Source organism: Mchenga conophoros, linkage group LG8 (assembly GCF_057382185.1).
Source record: "Mchenga conophoros isolate Kocher_MC1m ecotype Shallow Benthic linkage group LG8, M_conophoros_male_GT1.1, whole genome shotgun sequence".
Lineage (NCBI taxonomy): Eukaryota > Metazoa > Chordata > Actinopteri > Cichliformes > Cichlidae > Mchenga > Mchenga conophoros.
This window is the reverse complement of record NC_140533.1, coordinates 26,241,637-26,268,097: the sequence shown is the minus strand read 5'-3', so window position 1 is coordinate 26,268,097 and position 26,461 is coordinate 26,241,637. Positions and strand designations below refer to the sequence as shown.

Below are 26,461 nucleotides of genomic sequence, written 5' to 3'. Positions count from 1 at the left end.
TTGCAAGAAATTAAAGCTTTAAATACTAATTTCTATTCTAGTTTAGCTGCATTCTTATGTAAAGCCATAATTTACACTTTTGTGTCTACATTTTAACTGCTTTTTACACAGAAAACAGTTATTTTATCATAGTTTTAAATTCCAGAGCAGTATTTGCACCTCTGAAGGTTTTTCTGTATCGCAGAAAAACATGCAGTTTATCTTCACAACACCTGTAGCTCCAATGTGCAACTGGAGCTCTAAAATTAATACTGGTCAACGAAAACAGGATGTGAAATGGAGCTGAGGAAATGACATCACGGTGCGAGCATAAAGAAGCACGATCACACTTCATTTCAGTGCAAGTTTCAGTTTATTTAGTGGAATATTTACAAACAGAGAGATTGAGATGGAGAAAGAAAAGCGGTCTCTTTGTGTGGCTCTGTGGTTGTTTTCTTTGTGTTCATTAAACTTGTTGAATGCCAGCAGTGTTGCTCCACCACACATTACTTAAACACATAAATATTAGTTCTCATTAGTGTTGCGGAGAGTTCATTAGTGCCGAGGTCTCCATGTGCAATGAAGGTTTCGCATTTAGACAGCCTGACTCACATAGTTACTCATGGGCAAGTGGAGCTACACGAGAACAGAAAACTGACTTGATTTCAGCTGCAGCTCTTTGCTGGACCTAGCTATGTGTCTCCTGAGTAAATCTGAAAGAAATTTAGACTGAAATTTCATGACAAAGAAATCTATTTAATCTTTAATGCTGGCAAAGCTGATCTTTTTGTCTGTCTTTGTTAGTCTCCTGAGTAAACCAAAGGAGCCAGTTTGCTGTTAAAACACGAGAAATAAGAATACAGCGCTATGATTTTAGCTTTTGACGTTGACTTTTTAAACCATGGCAGCTGGTGGAAACAAAAACCAGAAATTAAACATTTAAAACCCTGAACCAGCGATCCTAAACTTCACTCGGTGGGCCTCGGGGCGGCTCGTACACGCGCGAATGTGTTGTTGTGTGAACATCCGTGTGCATCGCATTGTGAACTCATGCAGGGTGTGATCATTCTGCACCGCTGCTGCTGGCCAAAACGTTTGTGGTTGAGCACAAGACAGCATGAACCACAGTGCAGCATCTTCCCATACATGACATGAACTACCTGCCAAGCAAACCCTCAGTTTTTGAAACGACAGGAAATTATTTTCTTTGGTTCTGAGCCAACATAGGTCCTCAGTCATAAGAAAAAGTACACATCTTAGTGATTTAATCATGTTTTAACTAAAAGGGGACATATTATGCTATTTTGGACTCTACTGGAGTAACATTGCATGATTGACCCTTCATTAAAATTCACTTTATACTGGACTTCTATCTGAAACGATGCCATTACATCCTGTCCTGCACACTTTAAAGCAGCTTTCTGTTGATTGGCTGCCCCTCAAAAACTAAAGGTGCCTTGCTGAAATGCCTGAGCTTTCGGCTCGAAGGGATTTCTTGTACCTACACAGACCTCATTATTTGAAACTTTGGTCACGTTTAAAGATGAACATCCACTATCCCATAAAAAAAAAGGATAAGCATAATAGGTCCCCTTTACATTAAAGTTTATCATGTACTACTGTACTGGTTTGCAGTTTTCTACTGCTGCACAAATACTTTATGATGCAACGTCACATCATCTTCCTCCACAAAGACAAACAGCTGTGCATGTTTTGATTCTCGTGCCGTTGCTGAATTATCAGTCAAGTCGGAAAAAAATGTGTCAAAAAGTTTCTGTAAGGACCGAAACTTTAAGACAAACACAGGTTTTTCTCTGAAAGCTGCAACCGTGTTTTTGGATATCACTTGAATATAGAAAGTACCGCTACTTAGTGAGTAAAAGTAAGTAGTGAGTAAAGTTGTAGGGTAGTACTGGCATGTAACTCACATATAATTCATATTTAGTGTGGTGTTGATTAGGATTATGTGTATATACTGATTTACAGACACTCCAATTTGAAGTTGTTGAGTAATAGAGTACATGTTTCATTAGTATTACACACTTGCAAAAATTCTGTCTATACACAGCTTTAAATATTGTACACAGAGTGATATAGTTACAAACTGTACAGACAGTATATAGAATACTCTGGAGCCATGAAAGCCCTCTTCGATTTAATGGTCAAGAACTGCTCTGAAGTTACTGTAAACCTCAGGATGCAGTTTTAAAGGACAATTCTGGTTTATTTTAATTCAGTTCTTTTTTAGCATCAATAAGTTTGTAATCACCTCCCGGTTCTTAAGAATCAGACTGGGCAGGAAACACAAGCTGTCATCAATTTTATGCAAGAATTAAGGAAATCTGCTACATGCACTCATTTTGAACTTCTCTGAACCTGACCATTTTCTTGTGAAATTCTTAATAGTTTTTAGGTTTTCCCCCAGGAAATTGGTTAGCAGAGGTGTTAAATAGAGCTCTCTTCTCCCCCCCACCTTGCTCCTATTTTAAAAAGAAAAGAAAGAAAATGAATCATCCATGGAATGCATTTGAACTACAAGATGACAATGACCTCGTCGCTGAAAGACCCCTGTTAACACCTCATGCAAACGACACAACAACACAGAGCATTTAAAGTAAATCAGACAGGTTTTTTTTACATTCAGTTTTAGATCAAGAAAATTCAAAAGTAACAAAGTTACAGAACCACAGCTTGTAACACACTCACGTCAAATGGAAGGTAAGGTTAAAGTGTAACAGATTCCTGTTTATGACAAGCTTTTAGACAATCAAGATGAGCTCAGACGACAGCTTGTGTTGCCGCTCGTTGGAGATTCCAGATGTGTACTATATGCATGCTTTCTTTATTTAAATACATTTTGAAAAAGGTGTGATAATGCTGAGTGACTGTTATCATAATGACTTTCTAACCTTGCTCTGCTCTCTTGCAATGCCAATAATAATAATAATCAATAAATAAAAATCTTCAGCACTACATTTAAAACACTTAAGCATTTTAAGTCTGTAGCAGTGGATGGTGACTTTTTCTGAGTTATAATTTCCACTTTAAAACAGCAAAAAAAGCATCATGAGTCACCCGATGCAAAAGTAAGGTGTGCTGGTAGATGTGTTTGAGTCTCATCTGGTGCAGTTTTTAAGGTTTGCTGGCTTGTTGGTGAGGCTTAGGCACCAGATCCACTTCATTTGGATTTGAAAGATGTGATTGTTTTGGATCAAATTTCTAATTTTACAGTGCTGAAGACGTTTATCAGCACAGTGACCGGCAGATTAGAGTCACTAACTAAAACATTTACATCCCCAGATCGATTAGCGAGTGTATGCAGGACGTTGCTTGCTGTTGTCAGTGGAAGTCGATCACAAAGAGGGTTTTTCAACAAAAACCTCCCTGTGATTGCTTTGGTCACTAATATACTGCTGTGGTCACTGGAGGATGCCAACTTCTCTAACTAACCACTTAGCAGTAACGAAACTTGAAAAAGTGCGACACAAAACAGAAACGGAGAACGTTTGCCTTCAAAGTAAAAGCTGTACTTTACCACTGAAACCGACACGTTTCAAATGACGCAAATTTTACTTTGAAGGCAAACAGCCTGATTCTCTGTTTTGCATTGCAGTTTTCAGTTCTGCTACCAATTACCAAGTAGTTGGCAAAGCTTTACAGACAAGTCTGTGTCTTCCATCCAAAGTAGACGAAGACGGCAATCTCCTGCACTCCAAGACAATCACGAGGAGGCTTTTGGTGTAGCGCCTTATATACCGTTTTGCAACCAATTTCACCGAGTGACTACCAGCAAGTACCTTTGATTTAACCTCTTCAGTTAGAATATGAACTTTGCAGAACTCAGCAGTGCAAACACATCTGTTAAAATTTAAACCTGGTGGTATGCTAATAAGTTAACTAGCTTGCTAATGCCTAAGAACTTTACTTTTGAGTCCTTCGCTAACGTTTTAAAAATAAATTTCAGTAATCAATTGAAGTCAGCTTATTGCATGCAACATTTAAAAAATGCCAGTGTTCAAATTATTGAGAAAACTGAGAGAGCTTGATTGATTAGTAAGATTTTTTGAATTTACAGCAGTGAAGCAGATGATTGCAGGGTCATCAGAACCAATAATAAATGTTAAAACCTGATAAATTAAGAGGCAGGTGGTAATAAACCAGAGTCATCCTTTAAACTGGTACTTCTTTGATCCATTTGGAAAACTCTTTCCTCTAAACATTCACAGGAAACTCAAAGCATCCAGAGTTTGCAGTGATTCAGTGATTTGCTCAAGAGTGCGTCACATTATGGTACACGTCCATCATCATCCTGCGGTCACAGTCACTGCCCTGTGTGCTCTAATCTGCTGCGTTCCTCTCTTCAGTAACTTCAAACCGGTTGAGATGCATGGTTGACTTTGTAGGGACATCCCCAAACGTTAGAAACTGCACATGTAACTGAAAGCCTCGGATTAGCTGACATCAGTGTAACTGTGTTTTTTTGTTTTTGTTTTCACTTTTTGTGTTCAAAAAGTTCAGGTCCCACAAAGAGATCTTGAGTTCCCTTGTGGTAAAAATTAAACACATGTATCAAAAGAAGAGTCTCGTCTTTGCTTAAACCCTGGAGAGATAACTTTGCTGATTGGCGATGGTGTTTTTGATGTCAGATCTCTGAGACAGTAAAAATAGTACACTAAAAAGCCTGCCACTTTTTCTTCAAAGCAGGTCAGATGTCTTGATCTCATGCAACCAGCTGTGTGTTTTAGTTTTTTGTTGGGCGGTCTGGGCAGTCGTGACATCAATCTTTTACGAAGGTCAGATCTCGAGGAAGACTGAGAAGAATCCCAGTTGATATTCTTTGTACAGAAAGTATCCCATTCGGTGGGATTTTGAGCTTTGAGTCTGCTGTATGTAGCAGCATGTAAGCACATGGGAAAGATTCTTTTTCACCAGCATGAGACATGTGGTGCGTTGACATTTGCAAAAATATAACTTCATATTTTTTGCCTTACAGATAGACAATATAAATAGTAAATTACATATTGAAAATATATATAGGGACTGAAAACTGATACATTGTATAGACTATGCTAACTGAAAGGGCTAATATACGATTTGAACAGGCTGCAAGCATAAAAGGTATATACTGACTAAAATTTCCCTCCTCTTAAAGTACCTTCATCGGTGCCCCGCCCTGCAGGGCAATATCAAAACACAAAATTTGGAGCTTTCTGGCTCACTCAGACATCCTTTCTGATTCATGTTCTCCAGTTTGTCAGTTTTTTTCTCAGCAGATGAAATGAAAGACTGGAATGTTTTATACTTTCTTAACTGCCATACTTCCTTGTTTCAGAGAAGTGAAACTGGCATTTCCTTCCTTCGGTGTCAGAAACTTAAAACGACTTTCCCCGCATGCTTTCGTATGGCCCTCTGATCATCTCATTAGACCAGCTTCTACCAGGGCATTGTCCTTGGCACTTACTGCGCAGGGCCTCTGTAAAATAAACTGCAGTGCGCGTCTGTGTGTATATGTGTGTGTCTGTGCGAGATAGAAAATTTCCAAGCAGGAATATTTAAAGCTAAGTGGTGAGAATAGTTGCACCATAGCTCCCTGAACTTTTACTGCTGGACAAACATTTTGGCATGCAGAGCCCCTGAACCTGCCAGTGTGCCTCTCACAATTTACTTTGCTAAATCAAATCCACACTTTAGCGGAAAAAGAAAAAAGAATAATAATAATAATTTAAAAAAAGACAACACAATACCCTAAATTGCCTGAACACTGCACAACAAGACTTTTAAACAAATAGCAGCAACCAGAGCCAGTGATTATACAGGCAGATCTGTCTTAAGGGCAATCAGTAAGGGACTCTGCATGTAGACTTATTTTTAAATTCCTCCAAAATAAAATAAACCTCTGCGCCACTTTGCATCTCTACCTATAGCGTCACACATACAGCAGCTAACTGGTTCACACCCTAAATGGATGGCTTGTTTGTGTACATTTGACTTCCTCTCTAGCCAGGTCTGCTAATCTCTTACATAATCTATAAGAAGAGAGCACAGATGTGCGCGGGCTGGTTGCCATGACAATCATATCTTGCTATTCTCCAGGTGGGAGTCGATGTGCTTGATGAGGGCATCGTCAGGGTAACCGACCGGGAATATCAGCTGGCAGAGAGGGCAGCTCCTCATGTCACTCTCTTCGGTCTCCATCCAGAGCTGCAAAACACACACACACACACACACACACACACACACACACACACACACACACACACACACAGAGGTATGGACATGTAGTCACTATCAGGTCAAATCACATGCAGTCCTCAGCGTACTCACTTCACAGGATAGTATTAGTAAGTCTGTGGGAGGCAGATTCACAGTTTCATCATTGCAGTGTAAGCGATCAATTCAGGCTTACACAAAAGGTTTTTAAAAAGAGACAAACTTGTAGTAAACCCAGGTGGATTTAATATATTAGAAAAAATAGTTCACAATTGTGAGAAATATGTGTATTTGCTTTCTTAATAAGGGCGACTTAACATCAGTACCAGCTTCAATTTTCTTTTTTTGTTGATTTTGTTGCTTAAGTACATCGTGATCCTCATGATTTAACGCTAAAGAGGACCTGCTATGAGTTTTTTCTCTGATGCACTCATACGAAAAAGAAAGTACTGAAGTACGCCCTCTTTCAGTACTAAGGTTTTGCATATTACCACATAATAAAGAATTCACTGGGGACCAAAATTCCTCCACAATGATGTGAGAAACTGAAAAAGTCATACACAGACCGATTGCTTGACGTTAAAGCTGCTGTATGACTTGCTAACGATCAATTAAATACCTGTATTTGATTACTTGATTAGCCTCTTAATTCTATGTAATATGGAAACAGTAAGCGTGTACTTAGTTTTCAACATACTACTTTTGTATGTAGAAATAAATAATGACACAGTTGCTCATCTGAGGCTGTAGTACCTGGGACTGTATATATACACTGCTACAGCAGTGAATACTGATATTATATTTCAAATAATGAGGCCAGCAGATTTACAATTAATCCTAATACGCCTAAAGCTCAGACTTTAGTCTGCTCTCAGTGCTATTATTGGCTGATTATGATTTTGAAGAGAAGGGATATCCTTAGCTCAGGCTGCGAGCACAATAGTTCCACCTACCTGCTGTGCAAGCTTGCCTGAAAGGGCAGGGGGAAGGCAGTTACAACAGCTTGTTTCAGGAAGTGGATGAACTGAGTGACTACACCAAAGCTGGTATGAGATTTTTTGTAAAATTGTGAGTCATGCTACACTAGTAGAGTCCAAGAATTAAAAATATTAGCATAAGAGCTCCCCTTTATATTTAGAGCTTTCAGATCATATGTGGTGTGTTTCTAAGCCCATTCTCTCTCTGCTTGTCAAAAGTACCCAGTGAACCCACTGCAATCCAGTGATGAGCCACAGTTTAGGTGAGCTACGTTAAAAGGAGCTTCTGTAGCCAACATCCCATAAACTGTCGAGAAGATGGATGTCGAAAAACAGGCAAATACTTGCAAATGTGGAAGTGTAGTCCTTTTTATGTCCAGCAGGGGGTGACTCCTGTGATATTTTTTTTTCAAATAAGAAGTGTGATTTCATAGAAGTCTATGAAAAACAACCTATAAGTTATGGTCTCCGTTGCTGGTTTCAAGTGCTGTTTAGTCAGATCCACAGTTTACTCATGATGACTTAGAACTGGATTTCATAAAACAATGAGTGACGTTACACTGGTTACATCTATACTTTAGATAGAGCGTACTCTTTGTCCTTTACCCTCAAAAAGGAAGTAGTTTCATCTTCACACCTAGCCAACACTGACTCATGTGACATAGTTTGAGGTAATTTTTTATATTTTTGTCCCACTGAAAATGCAATAATACAAACGTGGAACTGTAAACACTCTGTAGTCGGGGGGGAAATCAGTGGATTCCCTTTAAAGGTTAAGGAACGTGCATCATCATGGTTAAAGAAAACCAAGATTGTCAGTAGGAAATCGGAAAAGAACTGCGGCTTCATGTGTAAAAGTCTGACTTTTCACTGACTCATCTATTCTCTTCAGCCTTCTCCATCTGAGGACTTTGTGGCTTTATAAACACCACAAATACGCCTCGGTATAGTCAGTTTATCTTAAAATGTGGACAGAGGGGGAAATAAGCAGACTTGTGCTATCATAAATTAAATACAGTCACCAACACGTCTAATTGAATGTCAATTAACCAAAATGTAGGGTGTCTTTCTTCTCTAACACAAATGTGACATAACTGTTGTTAGGACTTGTTCTGCCAACAACACATGAACACAGTTTGTTTTGGTCTGTTTTGGTGAATAATCTTTCTAACCTGGAAAATATTAGAGGAAATTGTTTCATTTATTCAGTGGCTGTTGCTCAAGGGTAGAGCGGGACATCCACTAAGTGGAAGGTTGGTGGTTCAATCCCTTGCTGCTCCAGTCTGCATGCCAAAATATCCTCTGGCAAGGTACTGAACCTGGAGTTGCTGTTACAGTGTAACAAAGTGCTTTGAGAGTGCAAGTAGAATAAACAGCAGACCAGCTCAGTTACTAATTATCAGGACAACAATAAAAAAATAATCTGGTACTAAAATTATTTAAATAATAATTTCAGAAGAACATCAGTATGTGACATTACTCCATGTTATTATTCATTCAAGAAAAACTATGTAAGAAGTATATGACAAACCAAGTATAACCTGAAACCTTATTATTTTATGCATGACTTCATATTTTCAGAGGGCTTTCCCCCACTTTTATAAAGAACAATGATTCAGTTAACTGAGTCTTTTGAGTATTTATTTATGCACAGCTCTGTTAAGGTCTTGCAGGTCTTAAGTTCATGTTAAGGTCATTCTGTGTGTTAAGGTCCACAGCATTTCAATTCAGTTAATTTTGGCTCGACCACTGCAACACTATTTTTTTCTTTTTCACCCATTCCTTTGTTGGTTTGCTGCTGTGATTGTTCTTTTGCATGATCCAATTTTAGCTAAACTTCAGCTGTTGAACAATTGGCCTTTTATCTAGAGTACTCAAGCATGGAGAGGACATGACTGCAGGTTGCCCAGGTCAAGTCTAAATCATCATGCCTCCACTTCCTTTAGATAAATAATGACATGGTGTAATATAGCATGTGTTACTGTTCATCCAAGTTTACCTGGTAAGGATTAGATGACTTTTTAGTATATCCTAATATGGATTTGTGCATTTGTTTTTTTTCTGTGTAGGTTAAATAATTAAAATATGTACATTTTCATATCTGAAGGATTGTTTTTAGGCATGTGGTTTAACTTCACACATGCCTGGGTAAGCTGTTTCCCCCTTTTTGCTAAGTTTGTCTAAGCACATCTTAACTCCATCTCTGTATTAAATGCAAAGTCATAAGATTGGTATCAAACTTCTAGTCTCTCACAAGAAAGCTGAGAAATGTATTTCTCAATATTTTTTAAAATGTTCATTTAAAGGAACTATGGCACGGACTTTAAGATGATTAAGCATGAGCAAGCTACCCTTAGTGGAAATTTTAAAAATGGGTCTGCAACAACTGCAGCACTGATAAAATTGACACCGAGTGCTAGTTAATGTTTTTAAAGTAACGCAAACATGCATCAGGTTGAATGTTTATGGTTTACATATATGTAATAAACTTTATTTAAACTCACATTGATTGAAGGCCAGGACTGAGCATGCTCTGCTGACATGTACCCTGGCTGCGGGTGACAGGTGAGGGTGTTAGACCTCTGAGGGACGGGAAAGGCTGAGCAGGACGCTGGGCCCCTCATGACACCGCTGGGCACTGCAGCAGAGAGCACGCCCAGTGTCCTCGGAGGGCTGATGGGATGCGGACAGGTCCACTCTTCCTCATCCTCTGAGGATTGTGGTGGTTGAGGGGCTGGTGTGGAAGGAGGAGGGGGCTCAAAGTGAAGGTGGGCCACCTCTGACAGTGGAAATGGCATCTCTCTGGAGTGGCGCATGGAGCTCTCGTCATGGCCTCCGTCTCCCCCTCCGCCACCTTGATGGGGAGATGGGGACCCTCTGTGCTGCAGTCTACTGTGGGGAGAACCTATGTGTTGGGACTGCTGTTTTGCGTAGCTCTCAACGTAGGGCCGAGGTTTCGGCAGGGTGGAAACTGGGTCCAGAGAGAAGCGGGGCGGGCACTGGTAAGCTGAGGGATCGGCAACCTCTGAGTAACTACGACGACCCTGAAAGCTGGCTCGTAGGTGCTGGCTGGGTGGTCGGCAGGAGTAAGAGGCTGGTCCATCGTTCACGTCCAGCAGGGGTGAGCGGCGGTGCATGTCCGGGGAGAGGCGCTGCAGCACCGGAGAGCGTCGCTGCTGAATAGGAGAGTGGTGCGGCGGAGGCGGGACTGGAGAATGGCGCTGTGGAATGGGCGAGTGGCGCTGCGATACTGGAGAGTGGCGCTGGTGGTGTATGGGAGAGTGAAGCTGAACTGAGGAAACAAAAAGGAAAAAAACCCAATCAAGATTTGCATGCATCTTAGCAACATGCTATAATTCATTACACACTATGGACAAGAGTTAAAACATACTTCAGCAACATTCTTTTAAGGCCTGTTCAACCGGTGCACAAAGAAAGAGATGAATAGTGTTTTATCTCATGAAGCTCCAAAACTGTTCACACAGAAGGCATGATGGGAAACACATTAGCTCTACTTATGCTGTTACTTATACAGGACAAAACACAAATCAATACACAGAGCTCAGTTGTACTTTGCAGTACACACTATATATTTATTTACTGGACGTTCAACCAGTGCTTCTTGCAAGTCTGCTGTCAGATTACTTCATGTCTGGCATGTAGGAATAAACACTCAAACAGTTTTCATGTTTTGTTTTTCATACAGCACTGTGCAAAAGTCTTAAACCACCTCTACTTTCTTTTTATTTTGCTTCCAAGGAGCCAGACCATGTTGTCCGGGCTTTCTGAAAGTTTGGAAATTGGCTGCTTTCTGCACTCACTGTTAGTCCAGTCCTTTCTCTGTCCATTTTCAGAGGAATGTTTTCTTTCTTTATTTTGGTTTAATGTTTTAGCTCTGATCTATGAATCGGTTAAGCATATAAAAGGCACCAAACTCACAGCACGAACCATTGTTGTGTCTACATGTGACAAACAACTTAGAATCAATTTGTAATTTTTTTAATCTTTAGGCACTTTGTTACTTCTAACAAAGTAAAAATCTCCAAAAAGGCCAAAGGTAACACAGTTTGACAGACATAAAATTCTAATTTTGCACTAGCAAGGTGATTCTCAAAGAGATATTAACTACAAGCCAGGCATATCCTGGCATGGTGTGTCGTGTGTCCTTAAAAAAAATTACCTGAAGCAGATTAAAAGCATCTGAAAACAGAGATCACGGAATAGGTACTATAGTGAGCATCTACAGCCAGCTGTAAACCACAGTTTTATGGCTGCATTTCAGTCAGTGGTGTTGGAGATGTTTTCACATTTGATTATGTAATGAAATTATGAATGCAGAAAGGTATTTTGATCCAACATGCATTAAGTATGGCAATCCCAAACACACTAAAGCATACCTAAATAGAAAAACATACAATGAAACACTATCAGTCATTGATTGATCTCCCCAGACTTCGACATTATTAAAGCACCCTGACAAAGGATGAAACAAAAAGTAGCCAACATCCAAAAAACCATCTTTGGGATTCCTTTGAGAAGCCTGGAGAACTATTCCTGAAGAATACTTCAAGAAATATTAAGAAACCAATAGTTCATGCTGTGTTGAGGAATAAAGTTAGTCAAACCAAAAATTGCTCTAAAGTGTACAAATTCAGCTTTTGCCTTCTGTTCTATATTCCCATGTATGTTTGCACGTGTCAGTAAATCGCTTTATCCATGTCCCATTTTCCGAGTAAAGCCCAAAGAAATGAGGGGTGACTCAAGCCTTTCACAGAGCTGTATTTCATACTTAGATCTGCTTTTGGATTTATTAAACAGATTGCTGGTTGGTAAAAGAACTACATTGCGCAAAAGGTGACATAAATTACAGATTTTGACTGGTTATTTGTGTCTGTGTCGACCTCGAGGATCTTTGCCATCTGACCTCGCTACGACTTTTAAACCCCAAAACAGACACACATCCACAACAAGTCAGTGAGGTGACAATCCAAAAAATATTTTAGTAGTGTTGAATCTGTCTGCAAGCTAACATTCAGACCATGTGCGAACAGTAGTTTGCTAGCATTTTTGCTAGCGAACAGTGGTAGCCCCGTTTTTGTTTAAAACACTAGGAGTCCCAGGCTTCTACCTTTCTACCTTTAAAACCCACCACCAGCCAAATGGCTGGTAGGCTTTTAGCTAGGCTTTAGCTTCAGCCAAGTGGAAGCTAAATTGGCTAGTCATTCATATGTAAATTAGGTTGTTAGCTGGGAATTCTGGAGGGAGGGGAGTGGGGGTGTGTGGATGAGGGGGTGGGGGAGCTGCTAAAAGCTGTGAACTTCCTTTTGTGTTTCATCTTGATGCATTCTCAATCATCCAGGGAAATAAATCTCCAAAAGTCACTAACTTGGAGTGTTTCAGTTTGCCATCTTAGGGAGAAATCAACACACATGGGTGTAGGTCCTTTGTTGCTGAGATTTATTGATAAAAACAGTACAAAAACCAACCATTTGTACACATATTTACAAATAATAATAAAAAGTGAGTGAGTACATTTCAACATTTTCAGCAATCACTCACAATCCTGGCACTGCCATGGTATCTGTAGTCTGCATTTACCACATGTGTATCTGTAGCAGTGAACACATCGCACAGTGGCATGATTGTTCTTGCATTTGTGTTTGACCTGACACATGGCTCTTTTTCCAGGACTAGGTGTGGAGGGTTGTGTCCAACTGTTCTTTTCTTGCCTTCTTCTCAGCTACATGAGAGTGAGCCAACTCTCTTGCAAGCTCCACCACATTTACATATGAATGACTAGCCAATCCACTAGTGGATTGAGGAATTTCCCTGCGAATCTTGTTGACTGTGCCGAGGATGGTGGTTTTCAGTCTAAGACGTTTTTGCGCAAGTGAAAGCGATGTGAAAAAATTGTCCGTGGTAACATTTCTGCCCTTGTCTAGGAATGGTTCCATCAGCCTCATTACTACATTTTCAGAAAGTCTCTCCCCAGTGGGACGATTGGGGTCCTTGCCAAGATATGGGAAGACATTGCAAATGTACTTGGATTTTAGGTCGCAAGCCACCCAAAACTTGATCCCAAACTTGTCAGGTTTACTTGCAATATACTGCAGGAAACAGCACCGAGTCTTTGATGGGAAAAGCTGTTCATCAACGGTGATATGTAGACCAGGGTTGTAGCACGTGATGCAGTTGGTGACCAATGATCCCCACACACTGGAAATTGCAGCGAACTTATCAGTCTTTGCTCGATTTGCTCCATTGTGGCATCAATCAGACCACTGGTATAATGTTGAAATGTACTCACTCACTTTTTATTATTATTTGTAAATATGTGTACAAATGGTTGGTTTTTTGTACTGTTTTTATCAATAAATCTCAGCAACAAAGGACATACACCCATGTGTGTTGATTTCTCCCTAAGACGGCAAACTGAAACACTCCAAGTTGGTGACTTTTGGAGATTTATTTCCCTGGATGATTGAGAATGCATCAAGATGAAACACAAAAGGAAGTTCACAGCTTTTAGCAGCTCCCCCACCCCCTCATCCACACACCCCCACTCCCCTCCCTCCAGAATTCCCAGCTAACAACCTAATATACATATGAATGACTAGCCAATTTAGCTTCCACTTGGCTGAAGCTAAAGCTTAGCTAAAAGCCATTTGGCTGCTCTCCGGGTTTTAAAGGTAGAAAAAGCCAAATGGCAGTCCGTGGTGATGTAAGTTAAACATGAAAATAACTGTTTCTTTTTGGACACCGGGTACACATTGTTGTGCAAGACCTGAAGTGGCGTGCATAGAACCCTGACCCAAACCTCATGTAACACCTTTAAAACGAACAACAGCTGTGAGACAACACGTATCACTCACTGGTGTGTGTTTCTTGTGGCTCTTGTGAATACAATAACCAACACAAGTCTTCAGGTGTCAATGCACATTTAGCCTTGCGCAATAATAGAGTACACACTTACAACAGCTTTTGTTCCCAAACAGTCACTTATATGATTCTGTTCCACTATTTTTTCGGCGCAATGTGAAGAAAAGGAAACTGATTCGCCACTTTAATTATACATAAAGATAACATTTTCATTACAGCTCATTATTTGGCAATGATACCATTATTTTATTAGATGACATTTCTGTAAGGCTCTAATCCTTTCTTCAGATGATATGACATGATAGTCACTTAATAGAGATGCACATTATGTTCCCCTATATATTCATAAAAAAAGATTTATTTGCACAAGTACAGTTGTAGTATTTCCTGTAATTACAAGATATGCTGATGAGTCAGTCAGCCCTGTAGTCACCACTTCAGCTCCACTTCCCATTTCAAAGAGGAAACATCATTTATGGCTGATTGGTTGAGGTGTAAAAAGGGAGGGGGCGTTTGTGCTCTCAGGCGCTCTTTGAATGAGAAAAACACAGTCAAATGGGACTACTTTCCTTAACTCATACAACACCCAGGAGAAATTTAATGGCTCCTCACAAATTCCCACCTCCCTGAATATTTTAACAATTCATGAAAAATATTTGTTTGCGTTACAGATATCCAGGAGGAAATCATATCCCTCGCACAATCCTGCAACTAATGAAACAGAAGTGGCATATAAGACGCTTTTTCCAGCTTTGCGAGAGTTGCCCCGGGTTTAAGGAGAACTCAGATGAAGCTTGGGGTTTTCTGTGTTTTCCCCGCTGCTAGCTATGTAAAAATGTGCACATATTCATTGAGGCTTTTTTTTTAAACATTATTTTCCAGTTTGTAGCATTTACAAACTGTCAGTCTGTGTGGTATTTTTTGGTTTGTGGTAGGTAGTAGATGCACAGTTGCGAGACATTAGCTATGTGTGTGAATATGCGCACAGGAAGAGAAAGGTGTTGCCAGCGTTTAGCACTTTTAGGTTTTACTCCACAACGTGTCTGTGTGAGTTCCTATCTTTACTTGTTTTAATGAGAAAACAGCTGCAACAAATCACAACCAGTAGTTATTTTCTGGCACATGAATGGAACGAGCAAAAATGTCCACGTGATGTGTTTAAATAGATTTTAGCTAGGTGTTTCAATGTTTAAGAGCTCTGATTATATAAAACTTTTATATCAATTATTTGTGCTTTTACGCGCACCTACACCGAAGGACATTTATTCCAATGAAATAGCTAAAAACTTTACTTTAGGATTTAAACGTAAATACTACTTTATCATCCATCTCATTGTAGTTTCATGTCAGTAAATGTACTTTTTTATATTTACTGTCTGCTTCCTGGATCATTTATAAACATGTCATTTCTACGTAACTTTTGCTGACGGAAAACTTACATGACAGCTCTTCTAAAAAATTTTCTACATGAACCGACTACCATAGTGGTAAACTGCAAACTGTACTTTGACTTTGATGCATCAGTGATAACAATAGCACCCTTAAACACTCACAGGGGAAATACTTTTGAAACGACTGCTTCAAATCGAGAAGGCTAGCGCCATACAAGAGCACTCTGCACATTGTTTTTCAAGCACTAAGTACTTTTTTTATTACCACAGTGTGAACAGACTTAGAAAGAAAGCTAAAATGTGAGACCTCTAACAGCTATAGTGTGTGAAGGCCTTTGTACAGATTTCCTATAAGAATTCAAATGAAGTGCTGAAGTGCATTACTATTGCCAAATATGGCTATGCTTAGCTTATAAATGAATGCAGAGTCCGAATAAAGACAAAAACTGTATTTTCTGGTTACAGTGTTACAAAGGAAGCTATTGATAGCCGGCAAGCTGCTAGGTTGGGTAGCTTGTGTGACTGCACGACTTGTACCGAGAACCCCGCGTGTTCTTTAAATGTGCTAGGTGGCCTCGCCTTTGATTTGGCTTTTAAGATAAAAGCCTTAGGCAGAAACTCTGCAGGAATGCTGTACTTCTGCAGTTGTGTAAAATTGGTTATAAGCAACTGACATTACAAAAGTAGACTGAGACCATTTACTTCAGATTTAAAAAAAAATATTTGTAATTACTAGAAATAAAATAAAATAGTTATTACTGTTCCTGTTTATTTAAATATTATCTAAATTATAAGCATAATAAGATTATATTTATCATATTAAACATCAAATCATTCTTGTTTCTGGAACGATGTAAATTAAGCTAATTTTGTCATCCACAAAAAAGCAAAAAAACAGCTGTTAAAATCCTTGCACTAGTTATAAAGCAACAGCTACAAAAACAAAATAATTATATTAATTATGTGAGAAATTAATAAAATTGTGATCTATAATCTGTCTCTGTTCTTTTGGTAGTAAAATAAAAGCTAAACTAAAGATAATTAATCAATATGCGCTTCTAAAGATTTGCTCTTGTTAACCTAAAATGTGACTTAGCTTCAGTGTTTAAAAAAGGATAAAACACACCTATGGACACAAGAAGACAACTGACTGTAGTGCAATAAAAAACATAAAGCCGACTTCAACAATATATTGATATTAGCGTGACTCAAACATGTTGAATCGTTTTAATGTGGAATTCCATTTAAATGTCAAGGTGACAAGAAGCGCGCACATTTCTGTACACGCACATTTCTGCACACGCACATCCGTTACAGATAAGGCCGTGCAGCGTAACAGCCAGTTATCTCAGCTGAAGAGCTTCATGTGCTGCTGTGCTGTGGGTTTTGCTTTTTTACTGTCGATGCTAACCTGGACTAGCCTGCTCCTGCGTGGCTTTCCTCAGGATCTCCGTCTGCTTGGAGCTCAGCGCACGGAGGCGTCCCAGCTCCTCCGTTAACTCTGTGTACGCCAGAGCCAAATTCACCCTGAAGGAGAAAGCGAGGCAATGTGTCATTATCGTCATCGTTTTTAATCATAGAGGATCACAATGTTAACAGAAGGTGTTACAACTCCGCACGATTGCACACACATAGTAATTTCTGTCAAATCTCTGTCGAATATACACCACTGATCTTAATTACTTTGAACCATTTTTTAAATGAATGCATGCAACTTCAATACAAACGCATCTCCTCTTTAAACTCAATGAATCCTGCAGCTCTGACATGGACCTGCAAATTAGGAATTGACAGGCTTCTAGGCCTGAATTCTTAGATCTCATGTCATGGTGTATAATTGAAGTGCATAAAATCACACCATTTCAAGATGTGTCAAGGCTCTGAGAGGCCATACGGACTACAGCATCTCTATTTCAAGAAGCGTAAACAAGGCTGTGTGTCTTTTAGCCCTAGCAACAAGATGACTTTGTCTTTTTTGTTAGTATAAAAACTGATCTGAACCCTGCAATATCAACTCATGTGAGGCCATTTAGTATTAAGCAAGTGGATATGAAAAATAATCACTTTACAGACTGTAAGCATTTATCTGACAGTTTAGATGCCATGATATAAGGAGTTTTGTTCAACAAGAATGTAGCAGATTTAGTAGTTAGTCACTACCAATAGCCCCAGATCTGATAAGACTGTTTATCTCACCAATTTTTATAAACTCTACAGTCTTGATCTGAAATTGACTCATTTCTTCATGTTTATTGCAAGACAGAAACCTTAATCTAACGTGAAATCCGCCAAGATAATCTATTTAATCTACTAATTTGAGTAATTTCTTATATGAAGACTTGCATTTAGAGGAAATTGCCATTATCACTAGTTCCACAAAAGGATACGTGAATTTGCATCTTTTAAAATGTCGCAGCGGGGCACATTTATCAGTCTTTGCTTTGTTCTCAAAACTTGAAAACAATAAAAATAAAAAATTCAAACATCTCGTGATTGCAAATATGAACAGTCAGTTAGACAGGAAAGCGTGAAGAAAGATGCTTGCTGTGCTCGGGCACCAAATTGTTGCCAGGCTCAGATCTGATAAAGCACTGCAAATTTAGCCCCTTGATGAGAATCTGACTCAGTTCATTCCTCCATAGAGATCGTGGCAGATAAAAAGTTGCAAACGACACATCTGTATGTACTGGGGATTTCTATTGCATGAATAGGAACAGAGTTGAACTTCAACTGCAGCACCAACACAAAAAAAGAAGCAAAGAACGAACATGCATGCGTCCTACACAGCTAATAAAACACACTGTCAAATTAAAAATATGTTCTCTGGCACTCCCGCGCACTAATTTAATTGAGCCCTCCCACTTGCATGCGTAATCCTGCTACATGGGAATGTATTAGAGAAACATATGTTTGTGCTGATATCATCCTCTGAACTGCTATATCTGTATTCTATTAAAGATATCTGCAAAAAAGTGTACGCACAAACATGCTTTCCATGCCAACAGAGGACTGCATCCTGGCATATTTTTAACACCTGGCACAAAATAAGTAAGGACAGGGAACTCGGTTCAGTTAAGCTCACAAAAAAATAAAAATAAAAAAGAAGTCATAACTTCCACTGGGTAGCTGGCTTTGTGTTGGAGGCCCACCTAGTTTTCCAAAGCTGTGACTCATACAGAGTGGTGGTATCAAACCCCTTCAGCCCCCTCCATGTTACAAATAACGTCTTCTTTGTGGTACGAGTTGGTGGAACCCGATACTAATGCTGAGCTGAATCAAGGTCAAAGTTCACCCTTATCCTAATTGTGGCTTTGGATAAATAACGGCCACAAACACGCAGATACATTCAGTGCATCCGTAGGAAAATAACAAACATTTACGCTACTTACTGGCATGGTGGGTGGAGCGTGACGTACAATATCAATATTGCCAAAGGGCTGATAAAGTGTATTCGCTTCCTCTCCTCGGTACTCTCAGGTGGCTCTTGGCTCTCAGGCGCTTTATTTCTAAATGCAGATGTATATAGTGAAATTCTCTCTTTAGATTGGCATACCCCTTCCTTTTCACACTTGTGTTATCGCACGTTTCAATTTTGTGCGTTTTGAAAATCTTTGTCTTACGGTTTTGGTGAGAATGCAACACCTCTAAGTCACGCGGCCATGTGTGAACACCTGCACTTGAGTGCAAGGGTGCACGAAGCATTTAATCACTAATAAACTGCGTCGTTTTTTCTGTGAAACCAGGACCTGTGCGTGCTTTTGTGTCTTACTGCACATGTTTGCCAGCATACGTCTCTCCTTTTGGCTCGCACCTATATTTATTTCTCTCTCCACTTTGCATGCAAGTAAATGTGTGCATACTGTAACATGTACACTACAGTACGTAGGAGGGGTGTGATAATGCTGATACAGCATTGATAAAAGACTCGTGCAAGTGAATAGATCAGGAACAGAGGTATGTACATCGTATATGTTTGTGTGGGAGACGAGTGTGGGCTGATTTTCACATCTGATCTTGGATTAGACATTTTCGAGAAAAAAGACATCACCGCACGCGCCCGTGGACGCCGACCCTCTCTGTTTGGTAGAAAACGTGTTTTTCAAACCTGCTGCTACTGTTCAACCACTCACAGAATGGACCTGGCGTGAGGCGGAAGGTAACACGCAGATACCTGGTAGTCCACGTGATGTGGCGGTAAACTTCTTGTCACTGTGTGCGGCCAAGTTTCGGGGAAAGATAAACAAATAAATAAAGATATTTATTGCGCTTAGAAGAAATGGGGAAACTAGAATTCGGACCTCGCTGAAGGGGTGGGTGTTTAACAGACACTGAATTGTGGTGGGGGCTTTTTACACTCTGCAGTCCACACACACACACACACACACACACACACACACACACACACACACACACACGTACTTCTGCATTATGTTTCAAGCACTTTCAGCTAAACAAAGAGAGGTGTCAAACAGTTCTCACGCCAAGCTGCAGCGATGCTAACAATACAGTTTGCACCAGCAAACACTTGTGTTTCATGCGTCTAATTTTTCATTAAGAAATTAATAAACAGATACTGTACTAGCTGTACAAGCTGTACTAAAAAATATAAATATCCAGTTTGAATTCATTGCAGAATTTGGTTAATATTGTTTTTTTACTTGTTTGAATTTCCAACAAGAAACGGGAATTCCGCTTGAATTTAAAATCATTATGCTGTGATTTATTGGAAACAGCTCTCACGTTTTCAAAGCTGAAGATGAATTAGTCATTCTCTCTGTGTACATTAGCATAGTATAGTATAGCATAATGTGTACGTGTGTATGTGATGTGTAGGGGGGGGGGTTACTGCCAGGTGCCTGCCAGCGTCTCTGCAGTGTGGCTTGTGGTTGGTGAGGCAAGCTGCTTCACGTATTATCAGTCATGAGTGAGGCAAACGAAAGTCCACAAATGCGATCATGAAAATTTTGACTTGGAAAAGATCAGAAAGGTGAGAAGTGGTTAAAAAAAAACGAAACATGACAAAAACAGATACATCTTGTAACTAACGGATGGCAAAATTAACTCGGCTGCACTGCCGGAAGGTGATTTCATAACTTTTCTTGCATTTAAAGGTGCTAATTAATTTATGGAATCGTTCACTGGTTACAACAACTACAAAAATATCAGGGAAGCTAATTAAACTCAAACACATGCTGCTCTCTAGATTATAAGAAGGCCAAAGATGCTGTGTTAATATCCTCCGCAGCACATACAAAATTCTATTCAGTTCTATTCTAAAATTCTTCTATCAATCTGTGCAGTTTACACTAAATGAGCCCAATTACAAGAAAAAGCACAAGGAAACCAAGTAGCGGCATATCAGTGGGAGTAGGTGATATTGTTGAGTAAAACCAAAAGGTGACCAAGGTTTGGAAAAAGCAGTAGGCTTCTACCACACACTTGTTAAAAGCTAAAAACTAAGACTGTCTTCGCTGGCAAACTATTTACTTTCAGTTTGAACCCCATCGAAACACTTCTGGGGTTTCGCTGTGTGGGAGTCAATTGCCCAACATGATGTGGTTTTTTTTGTCATTCTTTCTCGTTCTTTTTTTCTTCCTTACCTCCTCTATCTTGTAAACATGCAATGCCTGGGACAATCTGTGGGGGGGGTTATTAAAAAAAAGAAGAAAAAAAGCTACTTTGTTGCCCCCTCAGTTGCAAACATATTTCTCTCATTGGTTGTACACAGGCAGGGCCATGAATACTCCCAGCTGCATTTATCACGATGGCTTATGTGAGGAAAAATAAAATAAAAATAAAAGAACAAATGCAAAGATAAAACTGGGTCTCTATTAAATAAACAGGAGGAAATGGACTGAAAGGAGTCTTAACGCTGTGCTTACACTGCCCCCTGCTGCTCAGGCTAATTTCATTCCAAACCTCCTTGATTAAATGTTAAACACACAAACAGTGGAGTTAAAGTTTCATGCACACACAGCGGAAAATACATAACATGCAGTGTTCGTGTCCAAACGTGAATACCCTTGTATTAATGCTGTGCTGGAGAGCTCGTCTACTGCCTAACGAGGCCCCCGGAGGTCGGCCTGAGCGCATCACGGCGGGAGAGTAAAAATACAGATGAGCAGCAGCTCCTGGTGAAAGCATTCTCCTAATCCTCGCATCAGTCTTCTTATATTCACTGTTGCCTCCTCTGAGTTTCTTAACCAGTATCCTTCCTTCCTCATATGACTAAGTTTCCTCCTTTCCATCCATCTCTCCTCAGATTTACTTCATCAGCTTTAGTCCCCCCGTCCCCCCCTCCCCTCCCAGAGATCTGCCGTGGTCACTTACTGCTCATCTCCCACCTTCTTTATCCACTCCACATCACACTGCTTGCACGGAGAAGTCATTTCCTGCCGAAGTAGAGCATGAAATTAGATTAGCATGCAGGTGCTGGTAGAATATTGGGGAAAAAAATCTGACAGCAAGAGTCTATTTGAAGCCTGTTTGACACTAACACAGCTAAGAGAATGTGTACCCATAAAAACAAAAGGCTTGTGCCATTATTATTTATTTATTCAAGCACTACATGTGGTGGTTTTCTTGGCTTATATTGCATGTAAGATATGGACACCGCTGCCATGCCATTAGTTTGCAAAGTTCCTTTCTTCTTAAGCATCAAACTGAGCGTTATCGACCTCTGGACACTAATGGGGACCATCATTTACAAAATACATATCAGCTACTGAGCCCACAAACTCCTCAAGAAATTGTTTAGCAGGGGGTTGAATCAAGGGATTATGGGTAGCTTTTCCATAGATGTCTTTGTATACAAATAGATTTCTCATTTAAAATCAGAGGAGTCGCCCCCTGTGGGCCATTAGAGAGATTGCAGTTTTAAGACACTTCTGACTAGGCTTCACTTTTCAGACTCTGAATCTAAGTCCATTTTTATATACAGTGTGTGGTTTATGTGTGGTACCCTTTACAGCTTCCGTATGTGGAGGATGCCACCTTTTTAGCCATGCTGTTCCATCACAGATATGACGCAGACAGAAAGTTGACTTTCTTTACTCTTTGATAGAAGAATAGCATTCTGTGATGCGGTCTTGGCTGACACCAATAACAACTGAGGGAATTATCTGACTTCTAAGCTTCTAAATGCTTTACTGTGTTCACCAGCTTTCTGTGACTTGGCCCGATTGCTCTCTGGTCCGGTGGTGAAGCCAGACAGTTGTTACAGCTTTGATTAGGATGAGAGATTATGTACATTGGCATAGCACAGACGCTGATGTCCTTTGGATTTCATTTGTGGCCAACTGCATGCTTAATTTTTGTCTCTCGCTGTTTTCATTGGATTGTGCAGACACAGCTGACATGTACAAGCACACCGTGAGGCAGTAGTTATACAGGTTATTCTCTCGCAATTGTTTTTAAAGGTCATGAGAGAATTTTAATGGGTGGTTGCACTGATATGTCAGCCATGGAGCAACTACTTAGTGAAGAGACGGTTCGCTAAAATGACTTCAGCTAGAAAATAGTATTTACCTGTTGTACCTAAGTAGACTCCTAATGTCTAGCAACCCAAACCCCCTTGACTCCACCCCTGGTTGCCACTAAACAGCGAGATCTTTACAGGGATCTCTAAATATGAGGCAAACTGCAGATATGGTTTATTTTTATGTATATAAATCATGCACATTGCATTTAATACACTGCGATATATAAATATCAATTATGGACACTCTAATTAGCTGTAGATATGCATTATTTAAAGACAAAATCGTGGCATTAAATGATAAAAAAAATGACTGTGTTTAAAGGTCATGGGGGATTTTGATGAATTATTCAGCAGGAATCTCCTCTAATGGACGGAGAATAGAGTTTTCATTTCTCTTAATGCTTATCACAAATCTCCAAGGACATTTCAGGGGATGCATGACCAGAATGTATTTTTATTTGCTGCTTCTCTGACAGTGCACAAGCCTCCTAATGCTTCCCTAGCAGATTAAAACAAGCCAACACTGACCCTCTGGCTATTCTGCAGCTGTCTCATCTCGTCCTTTAGTCTTTCGCACTCTGCCTTCAGCTCCTCCTCCCGCTGACACGCCCCCTGGGCTTCGTGCCGCGCCCCTTCTAGCTCGGCCTCCAGGCGCTGCAGCTTAAGGTCGGACAGGGCGTCAAGGCTACGGGAGCTCTGAAGGGTCAACGCCGGGCAGTCAAGCACTGGGAGAAAGGAGAAGAGGTAAAAGCGCTAAAAAACACAGTGCTTTGAGTGGTTTTCGCCTGACTAATGCAGCGTGCTGCTGTCCATGGCTGCTGTACAATCGATGAGTATGAAAGAGCAAAAGAGATGACTTCTTCCAAGGGCAGCATCGTTCAGTTTGTACCTGGGTGATGTGATCTGTGTGGGCATGCTAGTGATTCAGCGCCGCTCACACAGACTCAGTCCTTGAGCCAGAAGACAGTAACAGTACAGCAGTATCATCTTTTATCCCTGCTCCTCCTGCCTCCTCAACAGAGCGCTCGTATGTGCAGTAACAGGTTTTCCTCATTCATATGCAGCTATTAATCATCACTTCCTCACGTATAAATTAAGGGAAAAAAAACCCATTGTTTACACCGTTTTTTCCAAATATTCGTTAAGGTAATTTGAAGCCTATGCAAAGTAGTACCTCCTCCTCATGAAGGTATACTATCAGCAGAGGCATCTGTTGAGGTGGCAGTGACACATTTCTTCCATCTTTCAACCGCCCACATTGTTGGAGAGGGCAGAGTTTAGCTTCTACTCACTCTAGATCAGTTTAAGTCAACAGATCCTCCTCCATGCAGAAGTAGACTGCGTGTCCTATCCTGAATTCGATGCTACAGTCACATAATGTACTGACTCGCTGAGACAATTTGAATTTAAAATCTAAAATCCTACGTTTGTTCACAAACTTTTTAAGAAGCACAGTGGAGTGCTCTGCCATGTTTGCAGAGTCTATAGAAATGCATTGTAATAAGTCCTGTTGTCTCAAGGGTTTTCCAGCATTTCGTAATGCACACTAGTGACAAAACAGATCACTCAACAGTACAGATGGAAGCAACAGCTGAATAATACAGATAAATCCCCAAATTTACAGAGCAAGTCACTTTACTGCAAATGTTTCTGAAGCCAGAATGAGTGAATTTCAGTCACCAGCTCACGCATAGATTACAGGTCTCTTTTCTCTGTGACTGGGGAGTAGGAACAAAATGTCCAGGCTGAGTCTTTCTGACAGGCTGCGGTCTAACCTGACCTCAATTAAAATGCTTTTCAAACAGACTGTTGGATTTGATCAAAGACTCCATGAACAGGAAAATGCTGAGCAATATTATAGAGTGATAGCTGTTTTCTTGTTTTTTTGTTTGTGTAAATAAAATGCACAAAAAAACTCTTTTACACTTTAAATCAGTAAGAAGAGCCAAGGGTGTACTCTGCCTCCCCACTGATGGTAGCTGGGATAGGCTCAAGCCCCCCCGATAAGGATAAGTTGAAGAGAATAGATAGATTGATGGATGGATGTATCAGGAAGAAGTCAGGCCACACTCCCTGTAAATCAGCTGATCCCTTTCTATGCATCCTACTGGCAAATTTTACATCACGTAGTCTGTTTAAGTTGCTTTAACCTTTAGCCTACAGTTGGGCTTATAGCGGTGGAGTTCCATTTCTATCTCAGCACCTACTGTGTCTCACTTAATCAGGGCCAGGGCCTGTTGTCACTGCCTCTTGCTCTACTCTGTTCTGTCCTGTCGTGACACTGCTCTCCCAATTACTGCAACAATATATCGTGACTAAAATCAGCAGTTGTTCTGAATGGCTACACTCAGTGGCGGGGCTATAAAAAGGAGTCCTTAAAGGTGACTTGAGCGATATAAATATTTCAGCACCTTTCTAGACGATAAGCTACACTTTGATTCAAATACAGATGCTATAAGTAAAAAGGCAAATCAACATTGCTTCTGTTTAAGAGAGTTGCTTTCATTTTTTATGATTTGCCTCAACAGGCTTCAACATTTGTACCAACTGAGGGTCAGCAATGAAGTTGGGTCAGCAGCACAGAAACTCCAGCTCCTCTCACCTCTGCACAGCAACCCAGACAAAAAACATTATGTGAGTTTGAATGCTGGAGTTACATAAATGATCAGGCACAAAGCATCCTAATCCAACTTCAGAAAGCTATGGGGGCATATTCTTTCCAGAGCTACTTAGCCATTCACTGAGCACTTTTGGAGAGAAATTAGTGCACTCCCTGCTTTATAAGCACGGTTTTTCACAAGCTTGCTGAATCATACCAGGATGGTTTTGTAATTGCCATAATTGGGTCCATAAACTCTAGGTCAGAGTTCATAAATGCATCGTGATTTCAGCCTTGGTTTGTGGTGTGAGTGGTTGAAACTGATCACCATATTGCCATTTCTCTCTATTGAAACATTTGATGCACACCAGTGCTCATATGGTTTATTCAAAATCAGATATAAAGATGCATAGTGAAGATATAGAGAGTAAGATTGCTGGATCACTTACTGTGTGCGTCTGGGCCAGCATGGAGCTGCAGATACTGCATGTCTTTGCTGTGCAGCTGCATGTTGAGTTTCTGCAGGGAGTTGTCCCTCTGCCTCAGAGCTGACTCCAGGCTCAGGATCCGCTCAACATGTTTCTCCACCAAACTGGTCTGTAATCAAACGCATATTCAAATCTTTCTTTAAAGTCACCGGGATTCAACTATTTACTTAGGTTAAAAATGTTACATAGTAAATATGGATAGAGAAAACACCATTTAAATTACACTTCCAGAGTACCTTTCAGAGCTGAGATTAAAGAAACATTTGCTTTTTTGGTAATCTTAGTTATCACTTGTTTGCATTTGTATCATTACCCAGTGATGTTTGCAGATAATTCCTCTGTTGTGTTGATGCCACAATTTTAGTTTTTGTTTCTTTTGACATCAACTAGTTGGTTAGAAATGGGGAAGCAGGGGTGGAGCTGAGCTAAGGGACTGTGTGAACTTAGGGAAGACTTCT

The 26,461-nt window shown here is 40.2% G+C and overlaps 1 protein-coding gene across 1 annotated transcript in view; it reads right to left on the bottom strand.

Annotated features, from left to right (window-relative positions):
- Window positions 1-333: 333 nt before the first annotated feature.
- tbkbp1 (TBK1 binding protein 1) overlaps window positions 334-26,461 on the bottom strand; it is an 80,815-nt gene continuing 54,687 nt past the window's right edge. The window contains exons 5-10 of the mRNA XM_085285245.1: window positions 25,965-26,112; window positions 23,445-23,641; window positions 21,767-21,828; window positions 16,848-16,963; window positions 9,671-10,458; window positions 334-6,180 (exon numbers count right to left, since the gene is read on the bottom strand). Of these exons, the coding sequence (XP_085141371.1) occupies window positions 6,052-6,180; window positions 9,671-10,458; window positions 16,848-16,963; window positions 21,767-21,828; window positions 23,445-23,641; window positions 25,965-26,112 (1,440 nt within the window). The 3' untranslated portion in view covers window positions 334-6,051. The remainder of the gene's footprint in view (window positions 6,181-9,670; window positions 10,459-16,847; window positions 16,964-21,766; window positions 21,829-23,444; window positions 23,642-25,964; window positions 26,113-26,461) is intronic.